Genomic DNA, 23,416 nt, shown 5'->3' on the forward strand with positions numbered 1-23,416 from the left:
CTCCAAACTGAACTCCTTTCATGGGTATTGAAGGTCAACAGCTGCAGGGGCTCATAATTTGATTCTTGTTAAGGTAGATGGCAAGCATCAATTTGTAGATGACACTTTATACTTGTTAGAATGGCTATTATCAAAAAGACAAGGAAGAACAAATATTGGAGAGGATGTGGAGAAAGGGGAACTTTCATATTCTTTTGGTGGGACTATAAACTGGTGCAGCCACTTTGGAAAACAGAAAGGACATTCCTCAAAAAATTAAGAATACAACTACCACATGACCCAGCTATTCCACTTCTGGGTATTTATCCAAAGGACACAAAAACACTAATTCAAAAAGATAAATGCAGCCCTGTGTTTACTGCAGTATTATTTACAATTACTAAGATACAGAAACCTACATGTCCACTGAAGGGTAAACAGATAAAGAAGCTGGGGTATGTACATACAAGGGAATACTACTCAACAACTAAAAGAATGAAATCCTACCATTTGTGACAACATGGATGGACCTTGAGGGCATTATGCCAAGTGAAGTGAAAGCCGACCCCATGGACTATACAGTCCCTGGAATTCTCCAGGCCAGGATACTGGAGTGGGTAGCCTTTCCCTTCTCCAGGGGATATATTCCCAACCCAGGGATCGAACCCGGGTCTCCCACATTGCAAGCAAATTCTTTACCAGCTGAGTCACAAGCACAGCCCTAAGTGAAATAAGTCAAAGACAAATGCTTATGATTCCACTCATATGTGGAATATAAAACAAACAAACAAAACAAAAACTCACAGATACAGAGAACAGATTAGTGGTTATCAGAGGGGAAAGATGTTGAGGGGTGAGCAAAACGAGTAAAGGGGGTCAATTGTATGGTGATGGATGGTTACTAGATTTGTAGTGATGATCACTTTGTAGTGTATAGACATGTCAAATCATAATTCTGTTTACTTGAAACTTGTATAATTTAAAAAAGGTTCTTCTGGAGTGTCACAGTATAAACAAATATAAAGATGCTTATCTAGTTTCCCATAAATACTGCAGTTTGCTTTGGTAAAACAGAAACATGCTTTTAGAAAATAACTGCCCATATCCAAGGTTGCTGCCTCTTTTCTACCCAAGAAATGCTCTTTGACATCAGGGGTGAACTGATAATGCTGATCTCAATTAATAGCTTAGAGACACCTCAGAGTTGCCTGATAAATATAATGCAATATTACAATTTAACTGACTCCAAATACACTAACAAGGAATTTCTGACAGTTGGAACAAAAGAATGCACTTAGTTTGTCTGCATTATTTATGATGGAAACATTAATCTAACAATGACTTACAACTTCAGAATAAGTACGAACTATTCACATTTGGAAATAATTAAAAAGTGTAACATCGGGTTTGTGCTGCGTGTGTGCGCTCAGGCACGTCTGACTCTTTGCGACCCCACGGACGCCTCTGTACATGGAATTTTCCAGGCAAGAATACTAGAGTGGGTTTCCATTTTCTATTCCAGGGGATCTTCCTGACCCAGGGATAGAACCCACGTCTTTTGCATCTCCTAAACTGGCAGGTTGATTCTTAACCACTGTTCCACCTAGAAAACCCAACATTAGGTTACGGGTTACTAAATCAAAGTGGTGAAGTATTAAAGCACATGATGCTTTGTCATCCTGGTTTTATTATTTATATATACTCAATGAATTAAAACTGAATAGGGATTAAAATTAGATTGCTCTTGGCAAATAATGCTGAATTTTGAGGTCAATTACAAATGGTGAGATTTCACTCCTCTTCATTTTGGCATTTAAATAAATGAGTTAGTTCAGTATGCTACTTTATATTGCTTTATATACAATATACAATTTATATACATACAATACAGTTGCTCTTGTACTGATATTAAAATGTTTATTTTTCAAAATCATATTTTCCTACAGTTCAGAAAATTTTTATAACAATGACAATGATAACAACAAAAGTAATAAGGACCTCCACTGAACATTTACCAAGGGCCAGTCACTGTGCTTAAATATTTACATGAAACATCACAATATTCCTATGAGGTTAATTCATTACCAGCCCCACTTGACAGATAAGGGAATGAAGAGGCAGAGAGGTAAGCAAGCTGAATTAGGCCACACAACCAGCAAAGATCAAGCCAGGATTTGAACCCATCCTGCTACGGACATGGAGTTGACCATACCTTACTCTGATTTTGTGCCTTTGATTATTTATTTGCATATCACTTTGGAAGATGGATTTTTATTTGCATATTGTACTATGACTCCTGTCTTGATTAAATTGATACTTACTTACTGGAGATTGACAGGAATTGAGGAGTGGGAAATGGCCTTATCAAGAAAGGGAAGTGAGCTGCAGCTAAAAATGTTGCGCACTTGAAGGAAAGTTAAGCAGAAGATTAACTTTACACATATTCCCAAACATACTTTTTTTTTTTTAATCCCCTCACAAAACCCAGGACTTCACAGAGGGAAAGAGTTCAGTGGTAATTCTCATGAAACTTTATTTTCACGGGTATAAAATGTTTTCACAATCAACCCCAGTTAGTCTCTGTCTTTCAGCACCGTAAGAATTTGGCATACTGCTCCGTTCCTTTCCTCCTGAGAGAAAATACAAATGCTTGCCAAAGCACTTAATATTCTAGCTTCCACAGCAAATCTCTTTCATCTCCTTCTAACTCCCTCCAAACTGGCTTCGAATTTGGGCAAAAGAAAGGTACTGGGGGAAAGAGGCAAGAGCGGGTTACTGGCGTTGCTCTCTTTTTCTACTGTGACAAACAAAACATGCTCATAATTATGTGTAACATATTTTTCTTTAGTATAATTCTTGCTATCAACGCTAGAAAGCTCTCGAGCTATGACTTCCCTCTCACAACAGGGTAAAACCCCAGGCTAATATTATAGTGTAAATGAGGTACTAAATGGTTGGCTTCTAACTTGTTGACAATTTTAAGTTTTACTTCCATAGCTAACTGTTTTTCCTCTACAGGTGATAGGAAACAGAGAAAATTATAGCCTGTTCATCTAGATATAAAGATATGAGTAAATAAAATATCTAGCCAAAGAAAACAATATTAATAAAGAAACCTAGGCTTCAACATTCACGAGAAAATAAACTTTCTATTTCAGACAATAAGAGTTCTAAAACAGGTTACAAAAAATAATAATAATAAAATAAAATAAAACAGGTTACAATAATGTTTCTTTTCACAGAGGCATGAACATAATATGTTTTTCAGCTCATATTCTAATTAGTCTTTCATGACATTAAAAAAAGAAAAAGAAGAAGAAACAGGTTTGTGTTTGGAATATGACGCTGGTAAGAAAGACCTGAAAACACTGGATAAAGTCTGACACAGAAGAACAATGATGACAAATATTCCAAGAAAAGTCTGCCTTTAACAGACATAACTTAAGAGAAAAAATGACAGGTTAAAAGCAAAGATTAGAGGAAGAGAAAACAAGTAAATCTAAGCAAAAGGAAAGGAGCAAAGAACATAGCATACTGAGCTAGTTATCTCTTTCCTCAGATTAGCAGCCCCCAAGATGACTGAATATTCTATCAATAAACAGGCATTTTTAATCACTCTATTTTTGCTACTCTCTGTGCCTCTCCAAAATCTTCTGACTTACTATCAAAAGAAAGCCATTAATTTCATTTCACAAATTTACTTATTTTATAAAATCAAGGTTATTAACAAAAGGATAAACAAAACATAAAGCACAGATCTACACATGGCTTAGTGAAAGCGTTGTGAATTTGGCACTAGTTTTCCTGGGCCATGTTGTATTTTCAGTCTCAGCCTAAGTCTGGGACATATTCTGCTGTTAAGATTGGCCTTGCCTCCCATTTGTACACTTGCTCTTTAACTAAGTGTTGACCAACTCTTTTGTCCCTTCTCTCCTATTCCAAACTCTCCTACCTCCTTTGACCATCTCTAAATCAACAGGATTCAGTTGGATAGTTGCATTAGATGGAGAGAAAAGCTACATAAACTTAGATCACATATTAGACAGAATCAGTTCAGTTCAGTTCAGTCGCTTGGTCGTGTCTGACTCTTTGCAACCCCATGGATGGCAGCACACCAGGCTTCCCTGTCCATCACCAATTCCCAGAGCTTATTCAAACTTAATGTCCATCAAGTTGGTGATGCCATCCAACCATCTCATGCTCATCATCCTGACTATTATTAGACATAATAACATACTGAAAATGAAGACATTCTTTCTATTCCCTCATTGTATCATTATGTTCCCTGTTATCACAACTCTATCTGCCTGTTAATGACAAAACATGGACTGAACAACTCTCCTAAGTTTGTCAAAATAATTACAGAATGATATAAAATAAATACAAATGAATATTCAAATACTTTTCTTAAGATATACCACTAGGAAAAAATTAGAAAGTGATGAGCCATTCATGAATAAATGAGTGAATGAGCTAACCTAAATCTTTATCTATAGGTTTTTATTCAAACGGCAGGGGGAGAGGCAGAAGGATTACCCTGATCCCAGCACCTTACCACAATAATTATATTCCACTTAAGATTTTAAAAAAATTTCTAGTAGAGAAAAATGATTCTAAATTAGACCAACATTAGGATTAAAGTGCATGTAATTATATGAGTTGCTGTTTGAGCAATCTCCCCTGAGTAATAACCAGATTTCTGTTAATATACCAATAAAGCAGAATATATAATCATTCAGGTTTTTCCTTTTTTCCAAGTAGTTTTCAATAGAGAATTCAGAATTCATAGGTACCATTCTGATGACCACACAAAACATCTAAAAAATAATGCATAATATTTATGAATACTGATTTTAAATATGAAGTCTTGCTCCCTGAAAAGAAAACCAATCTACTATTTTACTAATAGATAATTTGAAAAAGACTGTTTTCCATGAAAATAAGTGTGATTTTCTTTCACCTTTATCTCATGAACAATATGAGTCTGAACACAAAGGATCCTGAAGGGAAAAAAAAAGCTTTAAAAATATGTTTATTAAGTTCTGCATAATTACTGGTACATTAAAAATATATAATTATTACAAAGTAAAATTTTTTCTTGTTCTCTTTAGCTTTAATAAAGTAAAAGCTAATACCACATTTAAATATGCATTTTCCTTCTTCCCAGGCTCCTTGCCATACTCCATCCAGAATTTGGGTGAGGAAAATATCATAAATCATTTTCCATTTTTCCTCTCTCTGTTTCACTGCTCCCCATTCTGAACTCAAGCACAAGTATTCAACAAGGCTCTGGCTGGCAGCAGGTAAAATACATCTCTCCTCTTCTGAGAGCAGAGGATGATAAAACCCAGGAGTAATCATATACAGGCGACAAAACTCAATATAAAAACTCATGTCCATTAACAGAAAAATGGAATATAAATTCTACGAAATTGTTATGATTCAATATTTTAAATTATGTTTGAATGATGTGCTTTCCAATGTGTCATTGACATTCATCTGAAACATGTAGAAGCAAAGTGAGAGTATCTTCACAGCAATCTAATCATTTATCTGGGTACAAATATTAAAGGATTCAGCATGAGTGAGGCTGCCTGCTGAGACAGAAACTGAAATGCCAGGAGGCATATTAAGAGCCATTGTAAATGATGCAATTCATGGCAGACAGCCATTTAGAAGCCTACATGCATTTACTGTTAACAGAAAGCAGAAGTGGCAGCAAGAGATATATAGTTCCATTTCTCCATTCTTGACATGAATACCATTTATAATACAGAACAACACATATGCCTCAGTACCTTCCAGAAGGTATATAAACATTTCTATGTTATGTACAGTGGTAAAATAAAAATGAAATGCATTACAAAAACCATGGCTTCATGATTAACATCATACATTTCAATCACTCAGCAAATTAGCAAATACCGCCCACACACTCAGGAGGCACAGTGGCAAAGAATCCACCGGCCAATGCAGGAGACACGGGATGTGGGTGCAATGCCTGGGTCGAGAAGATGCCCTGGAGTAGGAAATGGCAGCCCACCCAGTACTGTTGCCTGGACAATCCCATGGACTGCAGCCTGCCAGGCTCCTCTGTCACAGAGTCAGACATGAGTGACTAAGCACACAGGCCCATGTACCCACCACTAGGTACTAGGTCCTACGGGTTATTCAGAGGGAGATAAAGATAGTTACTGCCCTCAAGGATTTTGACATATTAAAAGGCAAGACTTAAGGACAACCATCAACAAAAACACAAAATAAGACAGTACCTACTCTACTGTTAAATGATTTGTTTGTAAATATAAGTGCCATATTATAGGCTTCTGCACAACAAAGGAAACCATAAATAAGACAAATGACAATCTTCAGAATAAGAGAAAATATTTGCAAATGAGGTAACAGACAAAGGATTAATCTCCAAAATATATAAACAGCACATGGAGCTCAATATCAAAAAAACAACCCTATCAAAAAAATGGGCAGAAGAGTTAAATAGGCATCTCTCCAAAGAAGACATACAGATGGCCAAGAGGCACACGAAAAGATGCTCATCATCACTCATTATTAGAGAAATGCAAATAAATACTACAATGAAGTATCATCTTACATCAGTCAGGAAGGCCATCATCAAAAAGTCTACAAACAATAAATGTTGGAGAGGGTGTGGAGAAAAGGAACCCTCTTACACTGTTGGTGGGAATGTAAATTGATACAGCCATTGTAGAGAACAGTATGGAGATTCCTTAAAAAACTAAACAAAGAACTACCATATGACCCAGCAATTCCACTACTAGGCACGTGAAAGTATTAGCCACTTAGTCGTGTCTGACTTTGCAACTCCATGGGCTATAGTCCACTAAGCTCCTCTGTCCACAGAATTCTCCAGGCAAGAATACTGGAGAGGATAGCTGTTTCCTTCTCCCGAGGATCTTCCCAACCCACAGATTGAACCTGGATCTCATGCACTGCAGGCAGACTTTAGCGTCTGAGCCACCATGGAAGCCCTACTGCTGGGCATATATCCTGAGAAAACATTAACTCAGAGAGATACATGTACCCCAGTGATCATCACAGCACTTTTTACAAGAGCCAGGTCATGTATGAATGAATAAAGATGTGGTACATATATGCAATGGAATATTACTCAGCCATGAAAAGGAATGAAATTGAGTCAGTTGTAGTGATGTGGATAAATTAGAGCCTTGTCATAGAGTGAAGTAAGTCAGAAAGAGAAAAACCAATATCACTAAAGCACATATATGGAATCTAGAAAAATGGCAGTGACGAACCTACTTTCAGGGCAAGAACAGAGATGCAGATGAAGAGAACCGACTTATGAACAAAGCAGGGGAAGAAGAGGAGGGGCAAACGGAGTGAGCAGCATTTACGGATGACATGTGTACACGACCACGTGTAAGATGGATGGCCAGTGGGAAGCCGCCGTGCAACACAGGGAGCTCAGCCCAGGGCTCTGTGACCACCTAGCGGGATGAGGGTGGGGTGAGAGGGAGGCTCAGGAGGGACGGGATATATGTGCACTTACGGCTGAGTCATATTGCTGTATGGCGGAAACCAACACCACACTGTAAAACAACTATCCTCCAATTAAAACTAAGTAAAAAAAAACAAGTTGATGGGAATGTGATGACATCTATGGTGGCGAGGAGGGGGACGGATGACCGTACACTATTAACCTTGGTTAACAAACACAGAGAGGGAAGAAAGGAAGGTGAGGGAAGTGAAACAGAACCGAATGCGGCCGGACACAGAGTAATGTGTATATCATGCCTGTGAAGTAGCTATTTCTCTGACCATTTCATAAGCGAAGACTCAAAAGCACAAAAAGAGGGAATCCTCTGGCACTCCAGTGGTTAGGACTCAGCACTTTTACTTCTGAGGGCCCAGGTTCAATACCTAGTTGGGGAACAAAGATCCTACAAGCCACACAGTGTGGCCAGAAAAAAGCTATGTGCTAAAAGTACAAAAAGATTATGAGGCAGGTAAGGTCAGGGGTTAAACGATAGCTGAGCCTCTACTGTTTATACAATATCATACACTGCTTCCCTTCATTTATTCTTGTCCCACTAGGATTTAGTCCAATAAAAACTGTATTTTGTATTATAATAATAACTAATTTTAAGTAAGGGAAATTAAAGGGGAAAAGATAAATAGAAGGGATACTGAATGTCTGGGACAGAAACTCTACAGAGTTAATTAAAAAGCTTGAGGGGAAAAAAGATCTCCTTTAAAAACACAAAGCAGGAAGAAGTGTACCTTATTTTGGTAACCACGTTGCTATAGTAACAACATGATGATACGTAGAAGAGCTTTCAAAGTTACACTGGTAACAAAAGATACACATGAATACATAGGTCTATTAATGCTGTTGAATAAATATCAGTCTCTATAACCTTGCCAGATCTAGTAAAGAGAAACCCATGTAAACATTATTTATACCAACAGTAAAAAAGAGTTGTCAAATTCTAGTATTTACTATGTGTATGTGTCCACAGAGAACAAAGAATGGAAAAGAGTGCTCTATACCTAAGTACTTTAGTCTGGAACACAATCTAGTGCTGGTAGAGGAGAAAAATGAAAAGATAATAAAAAGATTAGCTGGTCTTAGAACTACATAGTATGAACAAAACTTGTTCAGGTTTCTCAACATTTAAGAAATCCATAATACAAATATCAGTATAATAAACTCATACCCATACATCGAGACTAAGAGGAACATGATACAGACATCCAGGTTTAAACTACTTGCTAATAACACTCTGTGTCTGTTGGAGTCACTTTTCAGTAATCTGAAAAGAACCAACACTCTTCCAAATGGTACTCAACCCTTTCTCTCCAGTGCTCCCCACGCTCACATGCCCAAATACCGTCTCATCAGTGACAGCTTCTGTTTCACTGCAGAGATTCCCACTTGGCCCCAAAAGGTAAATCAGAATCCTAGGAGAGAAATGAAGGTTGGGAAGGCCCCTAGGTATTTGAAATGATTGTCTAGGTGCTGTCGCTCAGTCATGTCCAACTCTCTGTCTAAGGAGTATGCACAATGAGAGCTATAGTTCTCCATCAGTTCTTCGTTCTATAAAATCAGGATTACTCAAAATCCATTGTCCCAAACATTTTTAACATGTATGCGTCTTATACTATTTCCATAAACAACAGAGAATAAGGTACAAGTAGGAAAAGCTGAGCCTAGATATCTTAAAGATAAGACCTTAAAAAAAAAATGGAGCTCTGGATAAGTTTCTTGAGATACTAACTTTTTGCTTCTTCAGGAATTAAACCAAGCATGAATTGTGATTTTCTGGAGGGAAGTGTAATGCAGGGAGGGAGGCCCTGCTAGTGTCTTCTTTCTTACAACTTCTGCAGCTGTTCAGTCACTAAGTTGTGGCTGACTCTGTGAGCCCGTGGACCGTAGACCTCCAAACTCTCCCTGTCCATGGGATTTCCCAGGCAAGAATACTGGAGTAGGTTGCCATGTCCTTCTCCAGGGGATCTTTCTGACTCAGGGGTCAAACCTGGGTCTCCTGCATCTCCTGCTTGGCAGGCGGATTCTTTACCACTGAGCCACCTGGGAAGCCCCTTCCTTACAACAGAACCTATTACTTCAGAAAGCAACAAGCCAACTTCCTGAAGTAGGTTCCCTAGACTACCCTGCAGTTGAGGGAAAGCTTCTGACTTCCTATCACAGGCACTTCCCCTGACAGCTTCTCTCTTCATATTTCTGCCTAGAAGTATACTTTTGGCAGTGCAAAACCATCTTGAGATCATGAGGAGATCAGTGTGAGACTGAAGGCCTACTCAATGAGAAAGATGTAATGAGAGACGGAAGAGGCTAGATCCCTGGTGACATTCTGAGTTGCCTACACCCCTTCGTAATTCAAGAAACAAATAAATCTTTGTTCATGTAAGCCATTTGCTGCAGAAGGTGTTGCTATCTGACATAACTGGTCTATGAGGGAGACAGTTTTGGCAGAGGAAGATGATGACTCACAAAATCTGCCATGTTTGCCCTATTATCCTCTACTCCAGCCAGGTACATCTATTCCTCCAATTGTCTTCATTTACAAACTCAGAGTCTCTACACTCTATTAATTTGATCCCAAACTGTGGGCTCTGAACCCTTGGTAGCTACCTTTCCTTGAGCTGACTAGTCTAGACTTGACTTCTACAGCTCACCTCATTTGTGAGAATGGCCAACTATCAACAGAACTCCTACGTCTCATTCCTCATAGACAGGCCTATCCTTTGTGTTGCTCAAATTTCCATGGACCATCTCAATTTGGCATAAGCAAGAGAAATTGAAAAGGAATTATTTAGCAGGCATGTAGTGATGCATATATCTAACTACTGACTTTTGTGAGCTAGCTATTAACATTGTGAAATTTTAAGTCATTACTTTAAAAAAAAATGTTCTTACTCAGAATAATATTTAATTTGACTAAAAAAATCAGCCCAAGGTCACAACCAAGCTGGAGTAGCTCTTCTACAACCAAGTCCATCTCTTAACTAAAAAACCCTGATCATCACATAACGCAAGCACAGCACAACCATGGAAGGTGGAACAAAGATGGCAGATGGCCTACTGACTTCAAGATTTGAGAAACACCCAGGCAATGAGATTCCTGAGTTTTATTATTATCTCCCATATATCCCAGATGAGTGTTACAGAAATTTCCAACCCAGAGTCACCAACAGCCAGAGACCAAAAAAAAAAAAAAAAAAAGAGCTCCAAAAAAGTCTGATCAACTTAGCTGATCAGGAAAAGTGTGATTAAACAATTGAAAACAATCTTGGTAATATTCACCTTCTCAAGGCAAATACCAGCTGTAAAACTGTACCTCCCCAGCTCACAGTTTCAAGACAGACACAACGGAGCAGAGCTGATACTCCACACCGCCACAGCCCTGCCCTGCTGACGCGGGGGGTATGCTCCAAGTCTCCTGGCTGGTGTAGTATCAGTGGGTTAAGCTAGGGGCTGACTTTTCATTCCCCTCTGTAGAAGCAAAACAGGCCCCAACACCTCCCACCAGGGTAGTGTCAGTGGGGTCAATAAGGAGCTGAGCCTCCACCCGCACCCTGCACCAATGGACCCGAACAAAGCGGTACAAGTTGTTAGTAGTAAAAAGTCCATTTTGAGCTTCCCAGGTGGCGCAGTGGTAAAGAATTTGCCTGCAAACGCAAGAGATGCAGGAGATGCTAACCCCTGGGTCAGGAAGATCCCCTGGAGTAGGCAATGGCAACCCGCTCCAGTATTCTTGCCTGGAAAATTCCAAGGATAGAGGAGCCAGGCGGGCTCCAGTTTATGAGGTCATAAAGAGTTGACACAATTGAGTGACTGAGCACACAGTCCACTTTTCTTATATTCTTGGTGTCAGTGAGGCCCAGTGGGGAGTCAAACCCAATTGGCAGCAAAGAGACCAAAGGAAGCAGTGAAAAACAAGACTAGTGGCACTCTTATTTTCCCTACACATATCCTGTGTCAGAGGGTTTCGGTTAGAAGTCTCTAACCCCACCCAGCATCAGAGAGGTAGAAGAAGGTGATGTGAGACAGAGTAGTCACTTTGCTTCCCATCCTCTGGTGCCAGTGGGATGTGGAGGGAGCTGAGCCTCTACTCCCAGATGGCATCAGTAAGACAGAATCAGGGCCGGCTGGCACCTCACTTCTCCCATCCTTTGGTATCAATGGGGCACAGAAAGAAGTCAAACTTCTGTCCCTACCCTGCTATAAAAAAGTGTGAGACAGCTCTTCGGTTCTCCCCTCTGGTGACAGCGAGTTCAGTGGGAAACTGATCTTATATTCCCATGCAGAGACACAAGAACCTGCAAGTTGGTGGCTCACTTTTGCCAGAAAGGTGAGTGCAGCCAAACGTGATATGTTAACTTCAACTTCACCAGTCTGATACAAGGCAGGGGGAACCTTACTTTTGCAAAGTAGTATTTGTGGACATAGCAGGAAGCTGAACAAACACACCCATTTGGCTTTCATGCTTTACCACAACAAGGGGAGTGTGTTTTTAAAATATATATATATATTTACACACACACACACACACACATATATATATAGAATAAGATCCAGAGTCTCATAGTATAACTTACAAAATAATTAGGACTCAATAGAAAATCACTCATCATGCCAGAACCAAGAAAATCATAACATTAATCAGTAAGATAATCAACAAACCCAGCACTGAGATGAATCAGATGTTGGAATTATTTGATAAGGATTATAAAGCAGCCATCATAAAAATTCTTTTAAAAGCAATTAAAAATTTTCTTGAAACAAAAGAAAAAAATAGAAAATCTCAGCAAAGAAATAGAAGTTAAAAAAACTAAATAGAAATGATAGAGCTGAAAGATAAAATAAGTGAAAGAAAAAAAGAAACAAACCTCATAAGACAGGCTCAACAGCAGAGTACAATGACAAAAAATAAAATCAGAGAATGTTACGACAGATCAACAGAACTCACCCAATCTGGACAAGAATGAAAACAGAAAAAATAATTAACAGAGCCTCAGAGACCTGTGCGACAAAACAACAACAACAAAAAGCTAACATTCATATGATTGAAGTCAGAGAAGGAGAGGAGAGAGAGGAAGTATAATTAAATAATATTCAAGAATGGCTGTATAGACTCAACAAGCTGTAGGAAAGATTCTTTTCTATCCAAACAGAATAAACCCAAAGAAATCCATGTGAATACCATCATAATTAAACCACAGACTATGATCAATTATGTGTATATACTGCAATAACTAGAGCAACCTCTAAGAAACCTATACAAAGCAATATATTTAAAACACTATAAGCAAGTCAAGATATAATCCTAAAAAATGTTCAGCAAACCAATCTGAAAGTAAAAAGAGAAACAGAAGTAAGAGAATCAGAGGAAATAAACTGGACACAAATAAAATGGCATACATAAACCCTAACATATAAAAAATTACCTAAATAGAAATGTAAATCTAAATACACCAATTAAAAGAGATAGAGTGGGTTAAAAAAGAAACACTTTTCAAAAATATGTTGTCCATAAGACTGACTTCAAATTCAATGACATAAGTAGGTTGAGAGTAAAATAATGGAAAAAGTATACCATGTAATAAACAGTTTTTAAAAGCAGTAGTTGCTATATTAATATCAGATAAAGTAGACTTCAGAACAAAGAAAATTACTAGAGACAAAGAATGCTACATAATGAAACAACAGTCAATCCAGGAAAACAAAAATTTTAGATATGTTCATATCAAACAAAAGAGCTACAAAATACATGAAGCAAAAATTATAAAACTCAAAGAGAAATAGACAAACCCACAATCAGAGTTGGGAATTTCCAATATTCTATTCTTAGCAACTGATAGACTCATCAGACAGAAAATCAGCAAGGAAATGAAAGAACTGAAAACCATCAATCACTAGGTTTTAATTGCCACTTTTAGAAAACTCCACCCAACAATAGCATTATATACTTTTTTCCCCAAGTACCCATGGAACAGTCATCAAGGCAGATGCATATCTTTGGCAATAAAACAATTATAACAAAATTTTAAAAGTTGAAATTATACAGAGTATCTTCTCTGACCATAACGGAATCAAACTAGAAATCATTAATAGAAATCTGACAAGAAAATCTATAAACACTTGGAAACTAAATAGCATACTTCTAAATAATCCATGATGGACAGGGAGGCCTGGTATGCTGCGATTCATGGGGTCGCAAAGAATCGGATACGACTGAGTGACTGAACTGAACTCAAATAATCCATATGTCAAAGAAAAACTCTCAAAGGATAATTTTAAGAATTGTACAAAAACACACAGAACTGAATGAAAATGAAAATACAACATATCAGAGTGTGTGCAGCACAACTGAAGCAGTGAAGAGAGTAAATCTCTAAGTGACACCTCCTAACATCCAAAGAAAAACCTGATTGAGCTTCTGTCAGGGGGAGGGGACAAGAAAATACTTTAAATATGCCTGAGCTTTCTATTACGTTTAATACGGCCTTCCCTCAGGAGAAACTATTTTAGCAGACCTTAACCTGCTGGGATATTATCTGAGCCTAACTGACCTGACAAAGGGAAAAACCCAGCTCAGCTCATTCTAGGAATACTGTTTCACCTAAGGGCAGGGGTGGGGAGTGCAAGACACGGCAACTGAGAAACATCTGTAAAGCTCACAGCCCACAGGCAAAGGCTCACTGCAAGCCTGAGACATAATCACAGGACTGCAGAACACTTCTCCTCCCTTGACATTACCGCCACATTACTAAAGGCCTATATATTGCAATTCCTTTTACACCTTTATGTCCTGTCAACCTATCAAGAAAAACTTGTAGTGTATACTAAAAGGTAAAAACAGGAGTTTGAAGAGACTGAACAAGCATCAAAAGTAGAGTGAGATATGGCAGGAATGTTAGAATTATCAGATCAGAAATTGTTTAAAATTATGATTAATATGAAAGGGGATATAATACAAAAAAGGAGACAACACATAAAGAACAGATGGATAATATAAGCAGAGACATTGAATTTTGAAGAAAGAATTAAAAAGAAATTAGAGATTAAAAAAAAAAAAAAACACTGTTTAACAGAAATGAAGAATGCCTTTGACTGGCTCTTTAGAATAGACATTATTGAGGAAAGAACCTCTGTGCCGGAGGATATGACAATGTAATTGAAAAGCTTCTAAAACTGAAAAGCAAAGAAAAAATTAAAAACATAATAGAATATCCAAGAACTCTGGGACAACTATAAAAGATATAACATTTGCCTAATAGGAATACCAGAAGTAGATGATACAGAGAAAGGAAAAGAAGAAATATTTGAAACAATGATTGATAATTTCCTCTAAATTATAATAATATCAGACACCAACCACAGATCAAGGAACTTCAGAGAATACCAAGCAGGATAAATGCCAACTAAGGCTTAGCATGGGGCCTTCCTGGTGCCTCAGTGGTAAAGAATTCACCTGCAATGCAAGGAATCACAGGAGATGCAGGTTCGAGTCCTGGGTCAGGAAGATTCCCTGGAGGAGGGCATGGCAACCCAGTCCAGTATTCTTGCCTGGAGAATCCCATGGACAGAGGAGCCTGGCAGGCTGTAGTCCATGGGGTCACAAAGGGTTGGACATGATTGGTGCAACTGAGCACACACGCACATATATATTTATACATACATACATATTTATGCATACTTATTTATAAGTAAAATAAATGGCAGCAATGATACAAGTGATGGGAGGGGAAAATTAGGAATATTTAACTATTATAAGGCACTTGCACTACCAATGAAGCAGTGAAGTGTTACTTAAAAGTTGACTTGGATTAGTTATAAAAATATATCACAAACTTTGTGTGTTAGTCACTAGTCATGTCTGACTCTTTGGGACCCCATGAACTGCAGCCTGCCAGGCTCCTCCATTCATGAAATTTTCCAGTCAAGAATACTGGAGTGGGTTGCCATTTCCTTCTCCAGGGGACCTTCCCGACCCAGGGATTGAACCTGGGTCTCCCGCATTGCAGGCAGACTCTTCACCATCTGAGCCACCAGGGAAGCCTCTAAAGCAACACCTTAAAAAGTGAGAAGTATAACTGATATTCTGAAAAAGGTAAAATGGAACTATATTAAATGCTTGATTAAATCCACAAAAGACAGAAAGAAAGTGTGGAAGACAAAAATAAGAACAAAGAAAAAGGGCAGCAAATAGAAAACAATAACCAAAAAATGATAGATATTAATCCAACTATATCAGTCATTACTTCAGTTATCAATTATTTAAATACACCAATTTAAAGACAGACTGTCAGAGTAGGTCAACTATCACGTTGCCTTCAAGAAACACATTTTAAATATAAAGACACACACAGACTAAAAATAAAGGGGTATAAAAAGACACATCATGCTAACACTAAACAGAAGAAAATAAGAGTATCTACATTAGTTTCAGAGAAGTCTTCAAAACAAGGAACATTATCAGAAATAAAGAGGGGTATTGTATAATTATAAAGGGGTCAGTGTTCTAAGAAGAGATAACAATCCTTAACAAAACAGCCTAACAACAGAGCATAAAAATATTGGGTTGACACAAAAGTTCCTTCAGATTTTTCCGTAAGATGTTATGGAGAAACATGAACAAACTTTTTGGCCAACTCAATGTGGATGAACTTGGAGGGCATTATACTAAATGAAATAAGTCAGATAGAGAAAACACGAATAACATATCACTTATGTGTGAAAACTAAAACATAAAACAAGCTAATGAATATAACAAGATGAAAACAGAATCAAAGAGAACAAACTAGTGGTTACCAGCAGGGAGAGAAAAGGAGACAATACAAAGGTGGGGGAGTCAGAGATATAAACTGATATGTATAAAATAAACTAAAAGGATATACCGTACAACATGGAGTACAGCCAATGTTTTATGATAACTATAAGTGGAGTTGTAACCCCTAAAAAGTATAAATCACTATGCTGTACAACTGTAACATATAATCTTATACATCAACTATACCTCAACAGAAAAAGAAAAAAGCATAAAAAATTTTAAAAAGGAATACTATGAATAACTCTATGCCCACAAATTTGATCACCAAGATAAATCAATTCCCTGAAGAAATGCTAAAACTCACATAAGAACAATCTAAACACAGCTTAACCAAAAAAAAAATTTCAAAAAACTTTCATCAATAATTAATAAACTTCCAAAATAGGAAGCACCAGGCCCAGATGGAGTCACTGGTAAATTTTACCAAAATTTAAGGAAAAATTTATACCAATTCTCTCTAGAGGGTAAAGCGTCTCCCTGCAATGCGGGAGACCCGGGTTCAATCTCTGGGTCGGGAAGATCCCCTGGAGACAGAAATGGCAACCCACTCCAGTATTCTGGAGAATCCCATGGACAGAGGAGCCTGGTAGGTTAAAGTCCATGGGGTCACAAAGAGTTAGACATGACTGAGTGACTTCACTTTCTTTTCTTTCACTTTCTTCCAAAAGATTGAAAATATTTCACAACTCATTTAATAAGGCCAGCATTACCCTAATACTAAACCATACAAAGGAATTACAAGAAAACTATAGATAAATATCTTTCATGAACATGGAAGTAAAAGTCCTTAACAAAATATTAAAATATGTAAAATCAATTATATACCACAACCAAATGGAATTTATTCTAGGTATCAAAGCTGGTTCAACAGTCAAAAACCAATTAGTCTATCACATTAACAAGCTAAAGAAAAATCACACAAGCATTTCAATAGGTGCAGAAAAAACATTTGACAAAATCCAACATCCATTCAAGATAAAACTCTCAGCAAACTAGGAGAAAGAAAAAATTCCTCACTTTGATTAAAAAAAAAAAAAAAAATGTAGGGATTCCCTGAAGGTTCAGTGGTTAGGACTCTGTGCTTCCACTGTAGGGGGCACAGGGCTATTCCCTGGTCAGGGAACTAAGATCCCAAATGCTGCGCACCACAGACCAAAAAAAAAAGAAAAAAAATTACAAAATATCTACAGTTCATGTCATATTTAATAGTGAAAAACTTGAAAGCTTCCTGCTGAGAGCAAGAACAAGATGTCTCCTCTAACCACTGCTATTTAACATTGTATATGAAGTCCCAACTTGTTCAGTAAGACAAGAAAATATAGGTATACAGATTAGGAAAGAAGAAATTAAACTTTGTTCACAGATGACATGATCACCTACACAAACAAACTGAAAAAATCAACAAAGAAACTCCTGGAACTAACAAGTACTTTTAGAAAGGCTCCAATACCATGAACACATGGAGTTAAAAATCATTACCATTTACATTAGTGCCTTCCAAAAATGTAGGTATGAAGTACGAACTGATGAAATATATATAAGAACTATATGAGGAAAACTATAAAACTCATATGCACAAAAACAAAGAACTAAATAAAAGAGATAGTCCATGTCTGTGGATTATTAAGATTCAACATTGTCAAGACATCAATTCTCAACTTGATCTACAGATTTAATTCAATTTCAAGCAAAATCCCAATAAGTTATTTTGTGGATATGGACAAATTCTGAAATTTACATAGAGAGGAAAAAGATCCCAAATAGACAACTCAATATTGAAGGAAAAGAACAAAGCTGAAAGACTGACAAAATCTGCCTTTAAGACTTAGTATAAAGCTACACAAAATTAAAGATAGTGTGGGTTTGGTGAAAGAATTGACAAATAGATTAATGGAACAGAGTAGAGTCCAGAAATGGAACCAAATGAATATATGGTCAACTGATCTTTGACAAAGGAGCAAAGGCAATGTAATGGAGCAAAGATGGTTTTTTTAAACTGGAAACAACTAGACAACATCCTCATGGCCCCTCCCCCATCCTCAAAAAAAGGATTCTAGACACAGGTCATACACACTTCACAAACATCAACTCAAATGAATTATAGACCTAATATAACATACAAACTGCAAAACTCCTATAAGGTAACATAGAAGAAAACCTAGATGACATTGGGTATAGCAGTGACTTTTTAAATATAACACCAAATGCAAGATTCATGAAATAAACAATAAGCAGGACTTCATTAAATTTTAAAACTTCTGGTCTACAAAAGAGAGTATCAAGAAGTAGAAGATGAGCCACATACTGGGAGAAAATATTTGCAAAAGACATCTGATAAAGAACTATTATCTAAAATATACAAAGAACTCACAACACTCAACAATAAGAAAACAAGCAATATGATTTAAAATAGGCAAAAGACCTGAATGAACACCTCATAAAAGGAGACATACCAATAGTAGACATAATAAAATATATTCAATCTCATATGTCTTCAAGGAAATGTAAGTTAAAACACAATATACTATTACATACCTATTAGAATGGTTAAAATCCAAAACACCAACGACACCAAAGGTTGGTGAGAATTTGGTAACAGGAACTCTCATTGCTGCTGGGAACGTAGAATCAGAGAGCCACCCTGGAAGACAATTTGGTAGCTTCTCACAAAATTACACATACTTTTACTATATGATTCAGTAATCACACTCTTTGGTATTTACCCAAAGGAGCTGAAAATACATGTCCACACAGAAACCTACACATAGATATTTCCAGCAGCTTTATTCATAACTGCCAAAATTTGGAAACAACCTAGGTGTCCTTCAGTTTGGTGAATGGATAAACTGTGGTTCATCCAGAGAATGGAACATTATTCAGTCCTAAAAAAAGAAATAAGTTGTAAAGCCATGAAAAGACATGGAGTAAATTTAAATGTATACTACTAACTGAAAGATGCTAATTTTTAGAAAGTTACACACTATATTACTCTAACCATAAGACATTCTCTTTCTTCTTCAGTCATGTCTGACTCTTTACAACCCCATGGACTATAGCCCACCAGGATTCTCGTCCATGGGATTCTCCAGGCAAGACTGCTGGAGTGGGCTGCCATACTTTCCCCCAGAGGATCTCTCCAGCCCAGGGATCGAACTTATATCTCCTGCATTGCCAGGCGGGTTCTTTACCACCAGTGTCACCTGGGAAGCCCATTTTGTCCTGGGGTGTAGCCAATTAACAATGTGACAGTTTAAGGTGAACAGCAAAGGGACTCAGCTGCACATATACACACATCCATTCTCCCCCAAACACCCCTCCCATACGGGCTGCCGCATAACATTAAGCAGAGTTTCATAAGCTATACAGTAGGTCTTTTTTGGTTATCCATTTTAAAAGTAGCTGTGTGTACATGTCAATCATCCCAAACTTCCTAACTGTTCCTTCCCCACCTCCTTCTGCCCAGCAAAAAGTTCATTCTCTAAGTCTGTGAGTCTGTTTCTATTTTGTAGGTAAGTTCATTGGTATCATTTCTTTTTAGATTCCACATGAAAGAGATGTCATATAGTATTTTTCCTTCTCTGACTTATTTCACTCAGTATTACACTCTTCAGGTCCATCCATGTTGTTGTAAATGGCATTATCTCATTCTTTTTAAAGATTGAGTAATACTCTGCTGTATGTATGCACCATATCTCCTTTATCCATTCTTCTGTCAATGGACATTTTCAACAATATGGCATATTGAAAAAGGCAAAACTATGGAGACAGCAATGAAACAGTGATTGTCCATCCTTGCGGGGTGGGGGACAAACAGGCAGAACACAGGATCTCTAGGGCAGCATTATCTATTCTGTATGACGCTACAATGGTGGATACATGGTATTAAACATCTGTCAAAGCCCATGGAATGCACACCACCAAAGGGGCTCTGTGACAATCTGGAAGGGTGGGATGGGGAGGGAGATGGGAGGGAGATCTGGGAGGGAGGGGACACGGGTGTACCTATGACTGATTCTGGTTGATGTATGCCAGAAACCACAAATTCTGTAAAGCAATTATCCTTCAATTTAAAAAATGAATAAAGTGGCAAAAAAAAAGTTAACCCTATTGTAAAACCATGTATTTGGGGTGACAATGACGTACCAAGACAAGCTCATTAACTATAACAAATGATTCTCTGTGACGTGGGATGTATATAATGAGAGAAGTTATAGGTGTGTTGCTGTTTAGTTGCTAAGTCATTTCCAACTCTTTTCTGACCCTATGGACTGCAGTCCACCAGGTTCCTCTGTCCATGGAATTCTCCATGGAAGAGTACTGGAGTGGGTAGCCATTTCTTTTACTAGCGGATCTTTCCAACCCAGGGATTAAACCTGCATCTCCTGCATTGCAGGCAGATCCTTTACTGCTGAGCCACCAGGGAAACCTTATAGGTGTGTAGGAACAAAAAATAAATAAATATTTTTAAAAGAACAATAAAAAACATGAAATCACAAATATAACTAATAAACAGATTTAAAGACTTACCAAAACAACAATACCATAAAAGTTTTAAATATATGTTGTTTTTCAACTTGCTTGAATCTAGGTTAGCAAAAGCCAAAACAAGCTTCTGTTGTTTGCAACCAAACTAACTTGACACAGAACCCTTTCCAGAATTCGGCATAAGATATTTTTAAAAAACTGATACCAAAAAAAATACAATAAACAATAAGATAAACAACCATGAGAAAATATTAGCAATGTGTAAATAAAGTATAAGTCCATATTATATTAAAAACTCCTATACATAAACAAAAACATAGAAATAGCACCATAGAAATTTGGACAATATATATGAACAAGTAATTCATAAAAGAAGAAATATACATATCTAATAAACATATGAAAAAAAATTCAACCTCACTAGCAATAAAGAAACACAAATTAAATAATCATGAAGTAACAATTTTTTTTTACCAAGAAGAAAAGTGAAAATTTGAGAAAATTTAAGAAGATTCCAATACTAACAAGATATAAGAAAATGGCCACTTTATAAACTATTGGCCAAATATAAATTAACCCTCTCTTCTCAAAGGACAGTTTGGTATAATGTCCATCAAAATCTTAAATTGGCATTTACTCTTTTTTCAGCAATTTCACTTCTAGGAATTTATCCTATGGAAAAACATATGCACACAATAATATAAATATAAATACTATGTGTAGTTATAAATACTGGAAATAATCTAAATGTTGAAAAGAGAAATGGTTCAGTAAATTATGGCATATTCTTAGTAAGGAAGACATTGTAGCAGTTAATAATAAGATAGATCTATATGTATTAACATGGAGTTATTTCCAGAATATAAAATTAAGTGGTAAAAGACACACTTATTTTTAATATGTTACTTATATTAAAAACTAGTCTATTAAAAAATAGTTTTAAAACTACATAGCTTAAATACATTACATATATTTAAAAATAATATCTTTAATAAAGCTTAAGGAAAAATGAAGGATCTAGAAACATACACCAAACCATTAAAAGTAGTATTTTTTATTTCCAGTGAAAGAAAGTAATCAGAAGAATAAAAAAGGACTTTCTTGCATTTTCTTCTAAATATTTCTTTTGTTTTGTATGTTTATGTATTAAGCATATAATTATTAAAGAAAGCAAACTATAACAATAAACAAAAGAATCTGATAAGCAAAAACCCTCCGTATTTAAAATTTTAAACTAAATGCTTTAATTTTTCCACTCAAATATGATTAAATACTTTTTCAGACCTGAAATTCAAGAAAACAAAACTTTCCTAGCAAAAGACTAAGAACTGATATTTAATATAATTATTTAAATTTGTAATAAAATTTAAGACAAGTACTTAATTCTAAGAGATTTAAGAAAACTTCTACTTTACAAGGACACAATGTTCAATATATTCATTTGTTCATTGTTTACTATATCAACTGTCGATATTTTAAAGTGGAAAAATATTCATTAGAAGGAAAAGTCATGAAACAACAGCAAAAAACCTTTTGTATGAGTGTCTATATAGGCTCAATGAGGTGTCTTCAGGCAGAATAAATTGCTGGTTGGACTTAACCAGCATTAGGAACCCAATTTCTAATTTTACTCCAACTTTATTGATTTAGAATCATGTGCCAGTTTTAATGTTTTGGCAACCTTTTCATAACATGAAAACCTTATTCTATAAATCTAAATAGTCAAGGACACCTAAAAATAATATTAGGTATAAAAACTACCAAAATTCACCTGATTTTTTATAAATAAAACTTTCTAATGATAAAGTTAAGCTATAAATCCGGAGAAAGTAAAAATCAACCCATCTCAACTTATAGTTACTGAATTAATTGGTTTCTAGTTATTCAGATGGATAGAAGAGCCTGGCAGGCTACAGTCCACAGGGTCACAAGAGTTAGTCATGACTTAGTGATTAAACCACCACCACCAATTATTCAGATAGAAACATAAGCCTCAAAGGAATGTTCAGATTATATCTAGGAATTATACTTGGTAATCAGTAATAATTAATGAACAAATTCAAATGTGTCAAGGTATAAATTATACTTGATATAGAGAAATTCTAGAAAAACAAAAGTCAAATCCATTTTCTGTACTTTTCTTCCAAACTAAATAAATGATAGAAAAGAATAACATACTCTAACCTTTCTGTTTTGGATTCATTGTCAATTTTGTACCGTTCAAAATCTTGGCTAAGAGACTGTAGTTTTTCTTGAAGTCTCTTTTCACGTTCTATACTTCCTTGATAAAATTTCATCTCTTTTTCCATCGCTTTTACTTTTTCTTCCATAGCCTTAAACTCATGTAGAATTAGATAGCTGACTCCACAGTACTTACAAACTTTTTCTTCAGGAGACATCTATAAAATAGAACATACATTTACTGAAATGATTTTTTTTAATTTCTAAAAAGTAAAGTTCAACTGAAGATGTTATTGCAACCATCTTGGTCAAATGAAGTAAACGTATATTGTGCTCTGCCGTGGAGTAATAATTACAACACTTCATAAAATTTTTAAAAGTGGCATGATATTGACTCTGACAAAATCTTGGAATTAGAG

General features: G+C 36.4%; 1 protein-coding gene across 1 annotated transcript in view; it reads right to left on the reverse strand.

The window, feature by feature from the left end:
* The window catches only part of LEKR1 (leucine, glutamate and lysine rich 1), a 180,524-nt gene extending 157,309 nt beyond the window's left edge, over positions 1 to 23,215 (reverse strand). The window contains exon 1 of the mRNA XM_065942127.1: positions 23,001 to 23,215. Coding sequence (XP_065798199.1) covers positions 23,001 to 23,215 — 215 coding nt within the window. The remainder of the gene's footprint in view (positions 1 to 23,000) is intronic.
* Positions 23,216 to 23,416: the final 201 nt, after the last annotated feature.

This window comes from Muntiacus reevesi, chromosome 8 (genome assembly GCF_963930625.1).
Source record: "Muntiacus reevesi chromosome 8, mMunRee1.1, whole genome shotgun sequence".
Taxonomy (NCBI): domain Eukaryota; kingdom Metazoa; phylum Chordata; class Mammalia; order Artiodactyla; family Cervidae; genus Muntiacus; species Muntiacus reevesi.